Source organism: Sphaeramia orbicularis, chromosome 4, assembly GCF_902148855.1.
Source record: "Sphaeramia orbicularis chromosome 4, fSphaOr1.1, whole genome shotgun sequence".
NCBI lineage: Eukaryota > Metazoa > Chordata > Actinopteri > Kurtiformes > Apogonidae > Sphaeramia > Sphaeramia orbicularis.
Window position 1 is genome coordinate 1,783,122 of NC_043960.1, and position 18,558 is coordinate 1,801,679.

General features: G+C 37.8%; 2 protein-coding genes across 2 annotated transcripts in view; one reads left to right on the forward strand and one right to left on the reverse strand.

The window, feature by feature from the left end:
• The window catches only part of pla2g4ab (phospholipase A2, group IVAb (cytosolic, calcium-dependent)), a 41,677-nt gene extending 33,239 nt beyond the window's left edge, over positions 1-8,438 (reverse strand). The window contains exons 1-6 of the mRNA XM_030132434.1: positions 8,181-8,438; positions 4,336-4,437; positions 2,965-3,046; positions 1,680-1,828; positions 1,326-1,439; positions 272-309 (exon numbers count right to left, since the gene is read on the reverse strand). Of these exons, the coding sequence (XP_029988294.1) occupies positions 272-309; positions 1,326-1,439; positions 1,680-1,828; positions 2,965-3,046; positions 4,336-4,353 (401 nt within the window). The 5' untranslated portion in view covers positions 4,354-4,437; positions 8,181-8,438. The remainder of the gene's footprint in view (positions 1-271; positions 310-1,325; positions 1,440-1,679; positions 1,829-2,964; positions 3,047-4,335; positions 4,438-8,180) is intronic.
• A 1,509-nt stretch (positions 8,439-9,947) lies between these two features.
• On the forward strand, positions 9,948-15,904 carry ptgs2b (prostaglandin-endoperoxide synthase 2b). Its single transcript, XM_030132279.1, has 10 exons — positions 9,948-10,008; positions 10,264-10,380; positions 10,480-10,623; positions 11,174-11,317; positions 11,817-11,998; positions 12,603-12,686; positions 12,776-13,022; positions 13,562-13,848; positions 13,940-14,087; positions 14,887-15,904. The coding sequence occupies exons 1-10, from the start codon at positions 9,948-9,950 to the stop codon at positions 15,291-15,293; spliced, it is 1,821 nt and encodes a 606-aa protein (XP_029988139.1). The 3' UTR covers positions 15,294-15,904.
• Positions 15,905-18,558: the final 2,654 nt, after the last annotated feature.

Here is an 18,558-nt window from a genome sequence, read left to right on the forward strand (position 1 = left end):
TTCCATTATTACAGATCTTTTAAATATGTGCGGCATGTATAGTAGTCCTACTAAACCCTGTGCAGTGATGCTATGGAAAGTAAGATGTAAGCTGATACTCTATGAGCTCACAGCATTACTGTGTCATAATACTTAGCGATTTATTTCTGAACAGCTGCAGGTGAATTCCTGTCAAGTCTCCAGTATGTGAACTTATACTGCAGACTTCCGGTTGACAACAGAAATGATGCTAAAATATCAGGTAATTAAGTATTTTTAAGGAAATACCTACCAGATCTCCAAGGACATTTCTAAGTAGACTTTGGTTGCCTGTCAAAACAATAAAATATTTAGTTACTGATCAACAAAGATTCATTTGGTTGTGTTTTGTACATGTAAAACAAAAACAAGAATAAAGTTTAATCCAAACTTTTTTTTTTTTGCATACAGGATTTTGGTATTTAAAATTATTTATCACTGAGGTTATTTTTATGTAGCAAACCACAGTGGAGTTCAGCATTTTTCTTGTTCCAGTACTTCCCTCAGTGTGTCATGTGCTTCTTTTTGTATGTATTATCGTTTGTAATGTACGATATCTCAACAATTTAACATGTGCTACTTTAACAGATTATAACAATGAGCCCATTTACATGACCATACAAATCCGATAACTGGGAGTAATCCAATAATTTCCATAATCAGATGCGACGCGTTTACATGCACTTCAGAAATGCAATAATCGAAAAACCCTAGTTTACATGTTTCAGTCCATTATTTGATTTATTTCGGAGTACGTACATATGTTATGATGTAAGAGGTACACTTCCTGTCGTTTTCAAAACATCCAGTCTTGTCTTGTTACCATGGCGATGCCTACGGTGTCAGCGTTAGCTGTCCTAATGTGGGAGGAGCTAATAAGACTAGAAAATAAATGACATGTTGCTGCTATCCTTCATTTCATTTCATTGTTTGTTTACCATTTTTCTTAGGCTCACGTTGCTGCGTAACTTCCTGTTTATATAGATTTTTTTTTTTCTATTAAACATGCGCAGATGTAAAAAAAACAAATCAGATTAACCTGTATACATGCGTGAAGACATCGGAGTATTGGGGAGAAATCTAGGTGTTTTAATCTGATTTCTCATAATCAGGTAACTACCATTATCGGATAAAGCCCATCAGATTATCCTGTTTACATGATCACTTGAATAATCTGATAACTCCAGAAATCAGATAATGACAGGAGTATTGCTGTGCATGTAAACAGGCTCACTGCTTTCCTCCATAAGCTGTAAACGTACAACAGTCTCCTGGTGTCAGTCAACCTGCGGGGTTAAACGTCTTACTTTGCCGATGAGGAACGCCTCCATCTTCGTCTGGCCTACATTGAGCTGGGTGATGTCATAGGACGCCGTCCCAAGCGTCTCATCCATCACATAATTGGCGTCCATTAGCGTTAGCTGTGTGGAATAAATAACATCAATACAAAAGTTAAAATTTAGACAGTTATTATGAACAGCCTTCTCCTTTAAAAGACTCCATATTAACATAACATGAGCCAATCTGAGATATCGTCTATGGTAGTATCATATACTGAGGACAGGATTTGTGAAAACAGGCTAAAAACAACTGTTTTTATGGAGGTTTAAGCTGTGCTGCTCTTCAGGTTGCTTAAAAAAAACCACAAAAGCCAGTCAAACCTCAAGGACGTTCTCCTGGTTGGGATCTAAAATGAAGTGAAAGGTCTCGTTCCATTTGGGGTTGATGTCGTTGTCTATGTGCTTGGTTCTCTTCCTGCTCTCCGGAGCGGTGGGAATGAACAGCTCCACATATGGATCCGGGGTGTCCACTATGCACACATGCACAAAAAAAGTTTGTGTACTAAACTAGACACTTTTTCACTATTTCCTGATATTTTATAGATGCAACAATTTATGGAGTAAAAAACAAAATAACTGTGATGTTAAGCAATGACAAAAATAATCAGTAGTGACCCTCATGTCAAACCAAATTAGACTATTTTACAGCTCATGAAATTCACTGAACATTCTGTTATCTCTCTTAGTCTTGGTAAATTGGTCTTTTACTTCTATACATCACTGCAATAGGATCTTATATGAGCACCCATAATATTCACTACAGTGATTTAACCTTGGGGTCACCACCCCATGTGGGGTTATCTGGAATTCAAATGGGGTTTCTGTGTCAAATGTTCATTGTGGTCAGTTTCAGATGCTGCAGCTCTTTCATAATTCATAGTTTCAGTTCTTGTTTGTTCAGTATTAATTGTCCTCCTTGTAAATCACAGCTGGACTGACTGGACAGATCCTGACCAAGGAAAATCAAATTCTCCCTTTGTGCAGTAATCTACACCTGGATTTACTGCCTCTGTCCACAATAATATACATTATATAGAATAAATGTGTCCAAAATTAACATTTATCTGCAACATAGTATAATTTGAGCAAAAACACAGTTCCCTTTTGAATGTCTGGGGTCGCCAGAAATTTGTGATTGTTAAAATGGGGTCATGAGCCAAAAAAGGTTGGAAACCACTGGGATAATACTTGTATTTTGTCTTAATCAAACTTCACCTATTCTCTATTCTTACTTTCTGTCTCTGTGCTTATTCTTGGAAAAAAATGTGTTCATAATTTTTGCTAATAACACATGTCAACAGACTTTTTTTCTTTAAATGTGAGACATATTTAGCTCCTGATCTCCTGAATATCACTAAGCAATCTGTTCTATACATGTATTCCTTTTTTATTCATGGTCTTCTTCCCTGGATTAATTTTGTGGAGCAGGAGATCTGAGTGACAGCATCCTCTGTATCACTCAGTGGCTTTGTATTGCTCTGTATCTGAACTGTTTTTGGAAACCCCTGAAATAATTATGAAAAACACGCCAACTATGCACAGGTACATGTGCATGTAAAAACATTAGAATGTTGTGTAAAGGGGTAACAGTCGTGCAGAGACTCACACAGGTCGCCCAGAGCTCCTTTGGTGACGCTCTCGGCTCGGACCACCGTCACTGTGAATTTGTGAGAAATCTGATGTTCTACCTGCAATAAACCATTCAGATAGTTGGACAGAAGCAGAACAAAGGTTACACATTAATAATAACACCTGTATACGTTTGTCAGTAGTCGCTTTTCCATTGGACATCTGCGCAAAACTTTTGCTGATATTTACTAAATGTCAAAAAAACAGGAGTGTATTTTTTATTTCATTATAGTAAAACTGAGGAGCTGATAAACATTTTTTATTAAATTCGTTATGTTTCAGAGACTCAAAAGAAATTCCCTCTATCCCGTTCTAAATTTCAAAATGATTCAGTTTCCTGGTGTGTCCACACATACAACACCACGTTTGTTTTAAAACTCTTCTTCTTCACTTGTTTTAATGTCCATCGACATCCTTTTTTTTTTGTTTACATGACTCTAGTTGCGCAAAAAGGTCTTCCCATTGCAGTTTTGCGTGATATACCAATTTCGTTGCACCCAAAAAAACACCTCTTGCAAGTGCAAAAACTTTTCATCGAAAAACAAGAGTTTGGGCAAAATTGTCGTTTTTCCATTCAATCGTTTTTTAATTTAGTACAGGAACAAGCAGTAATATATAATAATAATAATGACTATATCTGTAAATCAACACAATATTTACATTTGTTGCCATGTTTATGGAATGATTTCTCGTGCCGTCTCGTGATAATAAATAAACAAATCATAGAAGGGTTTTTTTGTTTGTTTGGAGTGTTATATTGTTGTGGTTATGATTGTATGTTCATTAAAATGGAAAATCAATTAAATATATATTTTTTTAAAAAATAAATAAACAAATCATTCCATTTGTGATTTAATGGAAAAATCCGACATTACGCACTTCTGTTTTTTTCAACATTAGGTAAATATCGGTAAAGTTTTGCACACATGTCCAATGGAAGAGTGACTACTGTTGATAAATATCTGCAGCAGTTCACTGCAGTTATACTCTCATGAGCGATACCAGAAGCTTTAACATGCTTTCTTACTGCCCCACAGTTACAACTTGCAAGTTTGTAAAACAGACCTATTGTGTAACACACTGCAAAAGTTGTGGCATAACTCCATATCAGAGCTGGGAAACAAATATGATAACTATTATCTCATGCAGCAATAACAAAGCTGGCCTTGATGCTGAGATGTCTGAATGTGCAGGGTTTGCATATAAAGAATAAGTAATAAGAGATGGTCAGAGGAAGAATGACCAAAAAAACACATCTGTCACAGTGTGATTTTAACCTCAACTGGAACCACAAAAATATCTACCCCTACATTTCTACTTGCCAAGAGAAGTGAAACCCAATACTTACAATTATGTTAGATGCCATAGTGAAGTATGAGGAGTAGTCTCACGATGGCCTTCGTCAAATGTGCTTTAATCTCAGCAGGTCAAGAACTACAGCGTTTAGAGCCTGAAACATCAAACAAATCAGTTCCACGTCATTTAAAACACACAGTTTAACCCATAAGGACCCAGTGTGACTGTTGTGACTGTTCCCTAATGAATTTTTCTCTCTATTTAACCTTTCCTAAGTGATTTATCACCATTTATTATAATGTTATCCGCTGAATTTTGCATTTCTTCCAGTGAAAATCATCTATTTTCTTATATTTAATTGACAGATCATGTAGATGTTTGTAAAAGCTCAGAGTAAAGTCAAAGGTTATTATATAAAAACAGGAAAAAAAATGAAGAAAAGGTGACTTTTTCAGTAAAATATACAGTTGTGGAAAAAAATATTCGACCACCCCTTGTTTTCTTCAGTTTCTTGTTTATTTTAATGCCTGGTCCAACTAAAGGTACATTTATTTAGACAAATATAATGATACCAACAAAAGTAGCTCATAAATCACTTCAGTTCTTCCATCAGTATATGTTCTACATGGGTTGGTTTTAGTTGGTGTTTTTAAACATTTTTTCTGTGTTTTATTTCATGCTGTGCATTTTGCTATTTTGTTCTGTAACAGCATCTGGGATGTTTTTTATTGAATGACAATAAATAAATCTGAATCAATATCTATGGCATTGTACTGACAAAAACAGTGCTTTTATTCATTCCATGTTTTCTTTTCTGTCTGTTTTAGTCACATGATCCACACAGGAGTTAGGACTGGATTGCAGAACCATTGTTTTTGAGGACTTTTGGTGGTCTAATAACTTTTTTCCGTGACTGTATCATTAACTGAACATAAACCCAGTGTGTCCATCCACTGTCATTGATCCAACTCCATGGGTTTTACTGGTGAATCAATGTTATCAAAGATGACGGTGTTTCCACGGTAACTACGGAGCCTCTGAATGTCCAAATGGGTCATATCTGATGACCATGAAAAGACGACAAACTGTATTTTATTCCAATTATTTACATGGATTGATAAGATTAATGGATCAACACTTTAGATCAGTAGATGTCGATGGTGGATGTTTGGATCTTTATGGGTTAATTCCAAAAATTCCCATTAAAATATCACGTCATAATGTCGTATCATAGCACTCAACTCAACTGGCAACTCGCTAAAAAGTGGTCTGTTACTCATTGTTGGTCCTGAGCTTAACTTATCAGTAGATGCCTGTGGTCGATGGTGGATGTTTGGGTTTTTATGGGTTAAAGACAATGCTGAAAAAGTCGACACAGCTCAACTCTGTCATATCTGATGCATTATCATTTTTACTTTTAGAAAAGTAACTTTCTGCAACTTTTGGCTGGAGGTTCCAAAGACTTCCAAAGGTTTATTTCTTTAATCATTATAGAGATGTGCTCTTGAAAGTTGCTTTAGAGATATCTGTGACAACATCTGCTGGTTGGTGGAGCTGAGGGGAAGTGTGCAGAGCCACAAACCCCTGATGGGAGGTTTTACAGGAGGACTGATAAGAGAAGATAGAGAAACAGAGAAAGATGGGAGCCAAAAAAAAGTATACACTGTAAACAAAAAGTTAAGGATATTTTTCACTTTGGGCTATTTTTTTTTTTTTTTTTAGTTGGGATTCTTGCACAGCGCTTTTTACTTTTTTGTGTGTGAATTGAATTAAAATAGAATAGAATGTCTTTATTGTCATTGTACAGGTACAACGAAATTTAAAGAGTGCAATCATCCGAGGTGCCGTAAAAAAAAGTATAAATAATGTATAGAAAAGAGTATAAAAACTAAAATATGAAAGAAAACATAAAACATCCTCATGTACTCTGGACAACATTCAGCATTCCACACAATTAATTAATGTCCAGCAGTATTCAGTGCAATTATGGCCCTGGGATAAAAACTGTTTTTTAGACCGTTTGTGCTGGACTTCAGTGTCCGAAACCTCTGCCAGAGGGTCAAAGTTCAAAAAGTGGAAAGCCAGGGTGGGTTGCATCTCTGATAATATTCCGCGCCCACATTTTTTTTAATGACCAGACATAGTTTTATGTACAAATGGCAAAAATGACCAAAAATATATATATATATCCTTAACTTTTCGTTTCTTGTGTATATTTGATGTGAAATGACTCAAACACAAAGTCCAGCAGCAGAAAACAGGAGCTGTGATGCATCTGGGTGTGGTGAGATTATTTTTAGTAACACCTATTTTTATGTATGATGGCTGAACAACACACATACAGTATGATAACAGGACATTTGCATATGGATGTGCGTGCGAGAGAGTCTGAGCGTTCATGGTGATGGCGTTTCAAGGTCACCAGTCCTTTTCTTAGCTGCTCATCAGTGCGTATTATTCCTGAGGGGACTCGGAGCACGTAGAGAGTGTGGACCCGTCACGTAGTTTGCATCAGTGGTCCAACTTGTGGAGGATGCCAATTGGTTCTGTCATTGTTCCACAGTTTAAATGAGACCATGCAGCCTGTTCGGCCCCCTCCTGTCTGTGCCAACGCAACAGCTCCGAGGCTGGTGCGTGTGTGCGCAGAATTTTCATACCGAGGACGCAAAATGTGAAAAGAGACACACAGCATACAGAGGGGATGCAAAACAGCTGCAGGAGTTAGGCCTTTTAAGAGCATATTGTCATTGTTTAAAGACGCTTCCATTAGTCCAGGGCTGTCAAACTCATTTTAATTCACGGACCAGATTCAGTTAAATCTGATCTGCAGTGGGCCGAACCAGTCAAATAAGAACAGAATTACATAGAAATAATGTCAACTCCAGACATTTCTCTGTTTTAGAGCGAAAAAAGTAAATTTACATTATGAACAAGTTTCCATCTACAAACTCTCCTTTCAAAAAGATGTGAATAACATGAACAAACTGAAAAAATCAGTGTAATTTTAACAATATTCTGCCTCAGTTTATCATTTACACATGTACATTTTATATAACTTACAGATCACAGTGGATCTACAAACACACAAAACATTTAATAACAGACAGAATATTGTTAAAATTGTACTTAAGACATTTCAGGTTATTCACATTTTTTGCAAAATTCATCTTAGTTTTAGTGTAAATACATGAAAATATTTACATTTATAAAGAGAAACATTTGAAGTTGTCAGTATTTCTCTGTTATTCTGATAGTATTTGACTGGTCCTGCCCACTGCAGATTAAACTGGTCTGAATGTGGAACCTGAACTAAAAGGATTGTTCATATTTTAGTGTAGTTTTTGCATTTCACAAATTCATCCCCAGGGCCGGACTGGACCCTTTGGCGGACCGGATTTGGTCCCCGGGCCACATGTTTGACACCTGCGCATTAGTCTGTGCGTTTTTCTCAGGTTAGACTTGAGTGAGCTCAAACTGCTTTAAACAGGTTTAGTCTTCTTCTTATTGGCTGAGCAGAATAAGGACAGATCTGGTGAGACCTGGGTCCATGGCCTGAGTGTGTTCCATGTCAGAACATTCAACAGTCAAACTAAAGCAGTGAGGTGACAGTAGAATGCAGTACAGAAAGGTGCTGGAAGTCACAGTTTATGACAGATTATTCTGATTTCATTGCATTTATTAACGCAAATCGGTCATATTTCATGCTTAATTCAGTCCTTTCAGTCAAAATGATCTTTCAAAAAACGCGTATCTTGCAGTTTCCTCGTCCTGTGCGTTGCGTAAAAACTGTAAAAGCAGCTGGTTGAAGCCAACAGCTCAGCTCAGCGTCTACAAGTTGACAAAGCTGCGCGTAAAACATTCACATATACCAAATAAATCACAGAGAGGACATCTTACCTTTACAGGAGACAGCTATCAAGTCAGAAATCCTGAAAATATGTGTCATGCTGCTCGAGAACACCATACCACCGCTGCAGGACTGAAGGTGGAGGAGGTGCTACCAGGACGCACACCCGGCAGTCCGACCGCAGCTTTAACCCAAACTTTAACCCACGCCGAGTGCGCGTCGAAGATCACCTCATCTGCTGATCGGTTAAACAAACTAGGGGTGCAAGAATGACAAACGAAAACTTCCGATGTTAAGTCAGACATGGACTCAGAGGATAAAAAAAAACCCAAACTCCAGCCGTCTGCCCTCCACCGCTCCCAAATGCGCACCCCCAGTCCGTGCGTAAAAGTGTCCAGTAGAGGGCGAGAAGAGTCTGCGGCCACGCACGAACGAAGATGAGAAAATTCACAATGAAAGAAAAATGACACATGTTTTGTGGCACAATTCACCCGGTCAGCGAATGAAATGACAAAAATATGTGACACAGACGTGACGTGGGTAAAATATTGAAAACATTAGTCAGGAAAAGCCCTAGAGTCCAGTGTTTTTCCACCGAATATCAAAATCTACTGAGTTCTGGATTTACTCCTCACATCCTTTTTCGATAAAATACTTCAAATAAGAAAAGATAAAGGCGTGACTCTATGAAAAAAGTGGTTTTATTACCTCATTTTAGAGAACAAATATTAAAAACCTGCTTTCAAAAAACAATAGATGATTTTCCCTCATTATTATTATTATTATTATTATTATTATTATTATCATCGTTATTATTATAGCCTCTATTTAATCTTGGAATATATTGAAATAAAGTTCTAATTTTCAATAAAACATCTGCAATAAAGGAGATAACGGTATTAAAAAAGATTACAGTAAAAACTTTCTAAATTCCACTAAGAGCATGGTTGTTACATGGTGACAAAAACAAACAAAAAAAAGTAAATGACAGTTCAGTAAAACAATTAAAATATGAATATAAAATATAGACAGCACATAAATAAGGTTCCTAATGTTATGGTGTTATCTTGATGAACTCATAAATCCCTGAAAATATTCATATTTAAGATATTTACGATAACTTTTAGCTTATCTTGTAAATTTCCCTATGGGATGAATAAAGTATCTAAGTATCTATCTATCTATCTATCTATCTATCTATCTATCTATCTATCTATCTATCTATCTATCTATCTATCTATCTATCGAAGATGCATTGGTGCAAAAATTACTGCATTTAAAATGAAAAAAATAGTCTAATAGAGTTAGATGTGTCATTTTCATCCTATATTCAACTGTGTTATTTCTATTTTAACAGTTTTATTTAGTTTGCATGCAGTATATATGAAAGTTAAAATAATTCTGGTTGTTTTGTAGACTTTTCTTGCTCTTCAAACGCTATGATGAGTTGTTTGTGTTGGTTTTAGAAGGAAAAAGGGAGCGCACTGAGGTTCCCGGTCCCGTTTAAGTCCCACCGGTAAACCTGAATTCGTCATCCAGAATACAAAAGAAGAAATGCACTGTGTTTGTGTGGGTTGTGTAAAAGAAAAGTTTCCTCACTAATGGATCAGTGTGTGTGTGTGCGTGTGTGCGCGTGTCCGTGTCCATTCATAAATGAGGGTTCCACTATGGTCATGACGTCACTGTGCGGCATATAAAGGTGCGCCAATGCCAGGTCTCCACATTGAGCTTTCCGCCTCAGAGCGAGAACACACTGCGGAAGAAAAGAGGAAAGAAAAAAGAGCGCAAAGAAGATCAGACCCACAAGTGTTTGGAGCATGAACACACTCACAGCTGCGGTTTTCCTTTTGGCGCTGGGGTTTCTTGTCTGCGAAGGGGGTAAGCAGAGGAAATGATTATTATAAGACCAGTTTAGGAAAGCTGTGTCTGTATATTTGACCTCAGTCTGGGTTTAAAACTGTGACTGTGGATCTAATAGTAGAGGATGGACTGTTTATTATAGTAGAAGTTGTGCCAGGAAGTCTTTTACGCACAGCCTTATTTGGATAGTCTGATAGAATCTTCAGTTATATCCCTGTTTTTATGACTTATTTCCATGAGTATCTAATCAAATGAATGACCTGTGTGTTGAAGGTAACCCATGCTGCTCAGCGCCGTGCCAGAACCGGGGCGTCTGCACTGCGCTCGGAGCAGAAAACTACGAATGTGACTGCACACGCACGGGCTTTTATGGACCCAACTGCACCACGCGTAAGCACGACGAATAATTCAGTACAAACTCACATGGAATCATTGCGGTGATTTGTTGCGTAACTCACTTTCTTTTTCTTCTATTTCACCTTTTTCCAGCGGAATTCTTCACTTGGTTGAAGCTGACCCTGAAGCCATCACCCAACACCGTCCACTACATTCTCACCCACTTCAAGGGCTTCTGGAACATCATCAACAGCATCTCATACATCAGGAATAGAATTATGAAATATGTGCTGACATGTAAGTATCTGTAGCTGAAGGCAAAACGGAAAGAGAAAGTGGAAACCCCTTCATAAACACATGAAATAATTAGTAAAACATGATAGAAAGATGATTATTGTCTTTAATTCTATAGCAGTTTTAAGTCTTTTTAATCTTTTTTTATTTTATTGTACTTAGTCTTTTTTTATTCTTCTGTATGACGCTGTTTTTAATTCTATAGCAGTTTAATGTGTTTTTAATCTTTTTTTGTTTTGTTTGTTTTTTTAATTCTTCTGTACGACACTGTTTTTAATTCTATATCAGTTTTATGTCTTTTAAATCTATTCTTGTATTTTATTCTTTTATTTTGCTTTTTAATTCTTCTGTACGACACTGTTTTTAATTCAACAGATACAGATTCTAGATCTTTTTAATCTATTCTTGTATTTTGTTCTTGATTTAAAGTGCTTTACAAATATAGTAGAGAGCGACATTTGGACAAAAGTGTCTACTAAATGCATAAATGTAACTGTAAAAGCAGAAGAACCAAACATGAACTTTCTCTTGTGTGTTTTTTTTTCCCCTCTAGCTCGATCCCACATGATTGACAGTCCTCCAACATATAATGCCGATTACGGTTACAAAAGTTGGGAATCGTACTCCAACCTGTCCTACTATACTCGCACCCTCCCTCCTGTGCCAGAGGATTGCCCAACACCTATGGGAGTAGTAGGTGAGGACACTCTCTCACTCTCTCTCCAAAACCAGTTTTCTGAGATTCTTACATGATTAGCAAGAGCGGCTCCATCCCATTACATCACAGGAAACGCTCACATAAAATTAGCTGCTTAACTGGAGGATACAGAAGAACCTGTTCCAGCAAGTCAGAATCAAGGCTTTTTTATTTGACACTGAACGCAACGCAGTCGTAAATGAGTCAAGTCGAGTAAAAGTAACTCTACACTGCAAAAAGGGGCATCCAAAAACAAGATAAAAACACTAAATCTGAGAAAAAATGTACTCAAAACAAGTCAAATATCTAGATGTAGGAATAATGTCGACACGTACGAACACTCAAACACTTAAAACAAGATAAGTTATCTAAGACGTGGTTTTTTTATCTTGGTATGATCTAAATAATTTGCAGTGTGATGTGAATCAGCCTGTAAAATGTAACTCATCTCCACTAGTCTGGCTTATGTTTATTCACTGTTGGTTCATTTACTCCTCAGGTAAAAAGGAGTTGCCTGACGCTAAACTGTTGGCTGAGAAGCTCCTGGTTCGGAGGCAGTTCATCCCAGACCCGCAGGGCACCAGCCTGATGTTTGCATTCTTCGCACAGCATTTCACTCACCAGTTCTTCAAATCTGATCTGAAGAAAGGACCCGCTTTCACTCTAGCCAAGGGCCACGGGGTGAGTAGAGCAGATCCACCTCCACTCCGTTTATCACTTCTAACCCATAAAGACCCAAACATCCACCGTCGACTAAAACCACCTACTGATCTAAACTGTTTAATACCTGTTGATCCACTTATATTCTATTGATACATGTAAATAATTGGTGTTAAATACAGTTCTTCATCTTTTCATGGTCGTCAGATATGATTCATTTGGACGTTCAGAGGCTCTGTAGTTACCATGGAAACACTGTCATCTTCTACATCATTGATTCACCAGTAAAACCCATGGAGTTGGATCCATGACAGTGGTTGTAGATGCTTGTTTTTGTGCTTTTTTTCTGCTTTGATCGAATATCCAATGAATTCACTCTAAGCTTTTATGAACGTCTCCATGATCAGTGAGTTAAACATTGGAAAATAGATGATTTTCACTGAAAAAATGCAGAGGGTAATATTACAATAAATAGTGATAAATCACTTTGGAAAGGTTCAATAGAGAGAAAAAATCCTTTGGATACTGCCACAAAAGTCACACTGGGTCTTTATGGGTTAACTCAGACTAAATGACTGTTTGGGGTTGAAATCCAAACTAAAGCGACGTTGGTTTCTGTTTTCAGGTGGACCTCAGCCACATTTATGGAGACAACTTGGAGAGGCAGCACAAACTGAGACTCTTCAAGGATGGAAAACTGAAATACCAGGTATGAGACCGTAAAGACCACATGTTGTAGACACACATGCTTCAGACTTCAGCCCACATGAGTCTTACAGTTTTTTCCTTTTCTTGCAGATCCTGGATGGAGAGGTGTACCCCCCAACAGTAAAGGACGTGGGGGCTGAAATGCACTACCCTCCCCACGTCCCAGACTCCCACCGCTTCGCCGTGGGCCACGAAGCCTTCGGTCTGGTCCCCGGTCTGATGATGTACGCCACCATCTGGCTCCGGGAACACAACCGGGTGTGTGATGTGCTGAAGGAGGTGCACCCTTACTGGGACGATGAGAGACTCTTCCAGACCACACGCCTCATTCTGATCGGTGAGTTAATACATTTATCGTAAGAGACAAGTAAATGTAAATGCAGTTGAAGGGAAGTTTAGAGCAGAGGAAGTAGTACTTTCTATTTTGGTAAACAGTTACCAGAAGGCCTTGTATGCACAGTGGGTTCTTTTAACTATGTGTGAAACGAGGCACCAACACTTTTTTCGGTCCTAAAAAGGGGAAATGTTCTGTTATGACTGGGCTGGAGTTTAGCTTTATTACCCAATGTTTAATAATTAAGCAAAATCTACTTATAATGGAAGTAGGAGGAAGTGTTTTCATTTTCAAACATTAACTGATCTTGTTTATTTTGCCGTTTTGATTTTCCACCGGTATATTGAATCATAGGGGGCACCTGAGTTCAAATTAAACGAGGCCACGCACTTCATAAACTTAAATTCACACAAATAATGTTTTTAACTCAAGCAGATAATTGTGAAAATACAGCTGAAGTGTCAACGTCTGCAAAGTGGAGAAGAACAAATGGCTTTCAAATCTTCATTCTTTAATACTGTATGTTTTTTTTTTTCCTGCAGGAGAAACTATCAAAATCGTGATCGAGGACTACGTGCAACACCTCAGTGGTTATCACTTCAAGCTGAAGTTTGACCCCGAGCTGCTCTTCAAGGATCAGTTCCAGTACCAGAACCGCATCGCCTCAGAGTTCAACACCCTGTACCACTGGCACCCGCTGATGCCCGACTCATTCCACATTGAGGACAAGGAATACAGCTACAAGCAGTTTGTCTTCAACACGTCTGTAGTGACCGAACACGGCATCAACAACCTGGTGGAGTCCTTCACCAAGCAGATCGCCGGACGGGTAAGAACCATCAGCCGCGTTTAGACTCAAACTGTTGCGCGAAACCTACTTCAGAGCGATCGAACTGACATCTGCTTCATTTATTTTCTAGGTTGCCGGTGGCCGAAACGTCCCAGGAGCGGTTTTGTACGTTTCCATCAAGTCGATTGAACACAGCAGACAAATGCGCTACCAGTCTCTGAATGCCTACAGGAAGAGATTCTCCATGAAACCCTACAGCTCATTTGAGGAAATGACAGGTGAGACAAAATGAAAAATGAACGACACTTAAACTCCTCAGACCCAGCTGTGGGTTTTCTGCCCACATTTGTGGACAAGAGTTTCACATCTTTATTAAAAAAAAGAAAGAAACTAAAACTGTCCACCACAAAGGACATTCCATAAAAATTTTAAAACCTGCATCTGAAAAAACTGTTGCATCAAGTGTTTCCAATATAGGCACTGAGTTAATAAAAAACAAAAAAAGCTGGTACTTTGCTGACGTTTCCTGGGTCTGAGGAGGTTAAAATACCTCCCGTAGGCAGAATTATTTCCCTCTGGCTAAATTATTAATAGTTGCTTTGTTATGAACAGATTAAAAGGATTTAACGCTAGCCTCTAGAACACACCTATTGGCGACAGATCTTAAAAAGTAACGCTCAAAGTCTTGGATTTAGTATCGCACTGTTGCTGTTTTAGTCCCCACAGCTTTGGAAGTTAGGAATTTATTTCCGTGACTCCAGCAGCCAGATGTTCACTTCATCTCAGGATAGAGTAAGCAGATTGTCATCACAGAGACAAAGATATAAACAGACGAGAGGCCTCCTGCTGCAGAGAAAGTGCATGAAGAGCTGATTAAAAACTAACTCGGATAGATGAGAAAGTACAAAAAAATCAGTGTTGATAAAGTAAGAAAAGAAAAGGAAAAACATCTTTAACTTTGAATGTGTTGCATTTGAAAACGTCAGAGCTAAAGGATGGTGTTTAGACGGACGTTCCAGCCGCTGGAATAATCAGATCAAGCGGACGGAAACACTAAAACTCTTTTATGTTCCTCAGGAGACACAGAAATGGCCTCAATCCTGGAGGAGCTGTACGGACACATCGACGCCGTTGAACTGTACCCGGGTCTGCTGGTGGAGAAACCCAGACCCAACGCCATCTTCGGAGAGACCATGGTGGAAATGGGGGCCCCCTTCTCCCTCAAAGGCCTGATGGGAAACCCCATCTGCTCCCCGGAGTACTGGAAGAAGAGCACCTTCGGAGGCAGCGTGGGCTTCGATATCGTCAACACCGCCTCGCTGCAGAAACTCGTCTGCAATAACGTCCGCGGCCCCTGTCCTGTGGCGTCTTTTCACGTGCCCGACGTCAAAGAGACGGGCTCCACGATAATCAACTCCAGTACATCCCACCCCAGTGACCTCAACCCCACCGTCATTTTGAAAAAAAGGACTACTGAGCTCTAATTTGTATTCTTTTGGTTATTTCCAACAACAAAAAAAATCTATTTATTTATTTATTTATTTGTCTATTTATTGTGCTATTTATATAATGAGCAAGACGGATCTTTTTCTACAATGTGCCTGTTTTTACTGGATTATTTTAAAGTCTATGGATGTGTTTATTTATTGGAAGTATTGTATTTTATAAGTTATTGTTACAGTGAAGACCTCAGTCACTACAATTTGATACTTGAAAATTAGTTTACAGTTGAAACTGTAGTTCGAAACATTACACTCTTAATGTTTTTGGTTTATTTGTGTAACTGCCTCGCTCCTGTATGACTGTAAATACAAACAGATTTGCAGACTTTTTGTAATAGACAGTGAAGCAGTAGCACAGTAGGATTTGCAGTGAATGACGGAGTGATGTTGACTTTCTTTCTACTCGTCTGTATTCTATGGTGGCATTAATCAGCTGATGACATTCCTTTTTGCATCTAAACTGCACTGTTAAAGAACTGCATCTTTGTTCTTCTGTAGACAAATCAACAGTATGACTGTGGGCTATTGTCACTGTTATTATCTGTTCGACTTGACATTAATAAATCTTATGAGGAAACATTTTTAAGAAATCATCTGACACTGTTGTTTTTTTTTTTCTTTTACAATTTTGTATTTATTTCTCAATTGTATCAGTATAATCCAATCCAATCTCCTCAGGTTGAGGAACAAGAAAAGAAACAAATGAAAAGAGCCGCCTGTGTTTGTGTCCGAATATGTTTCAGTCCCGTAGCGGACACATTTGTCCCTGAATGTCAGACATTTTCCCAGGTTTTTAAAAAGATTTTCTTTCAACTTCAGTTTATATGTAAAATATTCCACAACAAGTACATCATCTATGAATGAAAGTTTGGAAGACAGAGCATCGGTCTTAAGCCAACATTGTTATTTTTACAGTGACTTTCATGAACAGTAATGATTGGCTCCAGAAGCAAAAGGGATTTTCTCTCCAAGAGGAAATAAGTAATTAAAGTCCTGTACAGGTGCAATGGAGCACATAAAAAACATCCAAATGGCACCGATGACCATGAACTCAAAGCCCTTCTGTGTACAGCCAACACTGCCGCGTTCACCAGTGACTCTTTCACGGCCAAAAAAAGTGCAGTGTTATTAAAAAAACATCACACAAACTGTATCAGGATCTGACATTTCTGAGGTGATTTTATCTGAACAGTTGGACAAACAGTCGTTAAAGATTCCTGTGTTAATCATCTACATCAGGAGTGTCAAAGTCATTTCTTCCAGGGGCCACGTTCAGCCCGTTGGATCTGAAGTGGGATGGATCAGTAAAAGAAGAGCATCAGAACTTAGAAATAAAGACAACTTTTTCTGTTTGATTTTGTGCAATAAAAACATTCAATTATGAGTGGATAGATAGATAGAGAGAGAGAGAGAGAGAGAGAGAGATACCATATTTACATTTACAAACTCCTTTCACAAAAAAACACGAATAACCTGAAAAAAAATGAAATTTTGTTGGAAAAATAAATGCAGTTTTAACAACATTATGCCTCAACTTATCATTCATACATGTGCGTTACAAACAATGTTCCCCAACCATTTGAAAACAGGTTTAATATTGTTAAAAATGTGGAGTTTGGAACTAAAATAAGAAGAATTTCTCCTTCAGTTTCTCTTTTGTCCAGGTCATTGTTCTTCTCGGTTGTTCTTTTCTGGACTAGTTTTGCTTCAAAAGAGTAAAACTCGTCCAGTTGAACCTAGAAGTACCGAGAAAAATGGAGTTGTCATCATTTACAGATTTTGCTCGTATTTTACTTCAGATCATATTGCTCTGACTAAAATTAATTTGACATCCTTGATTTTTAATATCTTTAGTGTAATTTTTGCACTTCACGAATTTATCCCATGGGCTGGATTGGACCTTTTGGTGGGCCCGTTTAGGCCCCTGAACCGCATATTTGACACCCCCGGTCTACATTAACTCTAATGTATTATCAGAAATATCAAACCTGTTCTGTTGTATTTGTATGAAACGAAGGCGAGTTCATTTATTCACTGTTTTCCATCAAGTTGGAATAAAATATTTTGACTTCTTCTCATGAAATGATGTGACTGTGATTTATTCTTGATGGATGAAGTGTAACTGGGACGTATGATGTAATCATTACACCTGGTCAAAGGTGATTATTGATGTGTATAAAAAGTAATAAAAACACAAATATGTCTGACAATAAAATTATTCTGTCTTTATGGGGAACGGTTATATGACAAAATTCAGACACAAAAGGCACTTAAGTGTGCTTAAATGAATAAAAGGAATGTTATGGGGAAATAAAAACACAAATAAAGTCCTTAATAAAAGATCAAAATGTTGAAATTATATTAGAAAAGAGCACAGGATACATTAATCATAATAGGAATAAAATTAGAAACCGTAACAGTACTGTAAATCCCCCGTTGATAGTTTTTATTAAATCAAGTGTTTGTCAAACTAATTCTCCTGAATAATGTGTATGTAGGAACTAATGCTTTATAGAAATTCAGGTTCAGTCATTGCTTTATCAAAACAAAGTGATAAATTACAGTAAATAATGCATTTTATTAACCATTCAAACTGATAGACTGATAAAGGCTTTTATTATTTACAGTGGAAAAGTACATAAAGGAAAGCTGAATAAACTACCTCACAAAACTGAGATAGGAACGAGCGTGGAAGTAGATGAAGCGTATCGACGTCTGAATCACTGCCCACATCTTTTATTTGTTCAACATTTCAAACAAAGTGAAAGAAGGCGATAAAACTGCCGTGAAATCTGTTCATGGCACTGAGGGAGTCACATTTCAGGTCAAAGAAGAGTCGTTTAACGCTGACACGAGAGTCTTTTCTTTACGGCCGCTTCAGAGATGAAGGATTAACACGTAAACACAAACTTTCCTGTTCACACATAAACAAGTGTGTGCAAAACGGTCCCACAGAGGGACAAACATAAACACAGGAGTCCAAACGGGCTTCAGTTCTGATACAACCTGTTTTTGGTTTTCGTTTTTAACCCATAAAGATGTGGCAGTTCCAAAACATTTTTTTCTCCATATTTAACATTTCTTAATTGATTTATGACCATTTAAAACATTATCGTCTGCATTTTTGGGTTTTTTTTCAGTGGAAATCACATATTTTCCTACATTTAATTCACTGGTCATGTACGTGTTCATAAAAACTCAGATTAAAGTTGAAGGTTTTTATTTCCTCCTGAGACCCAGCATGCAT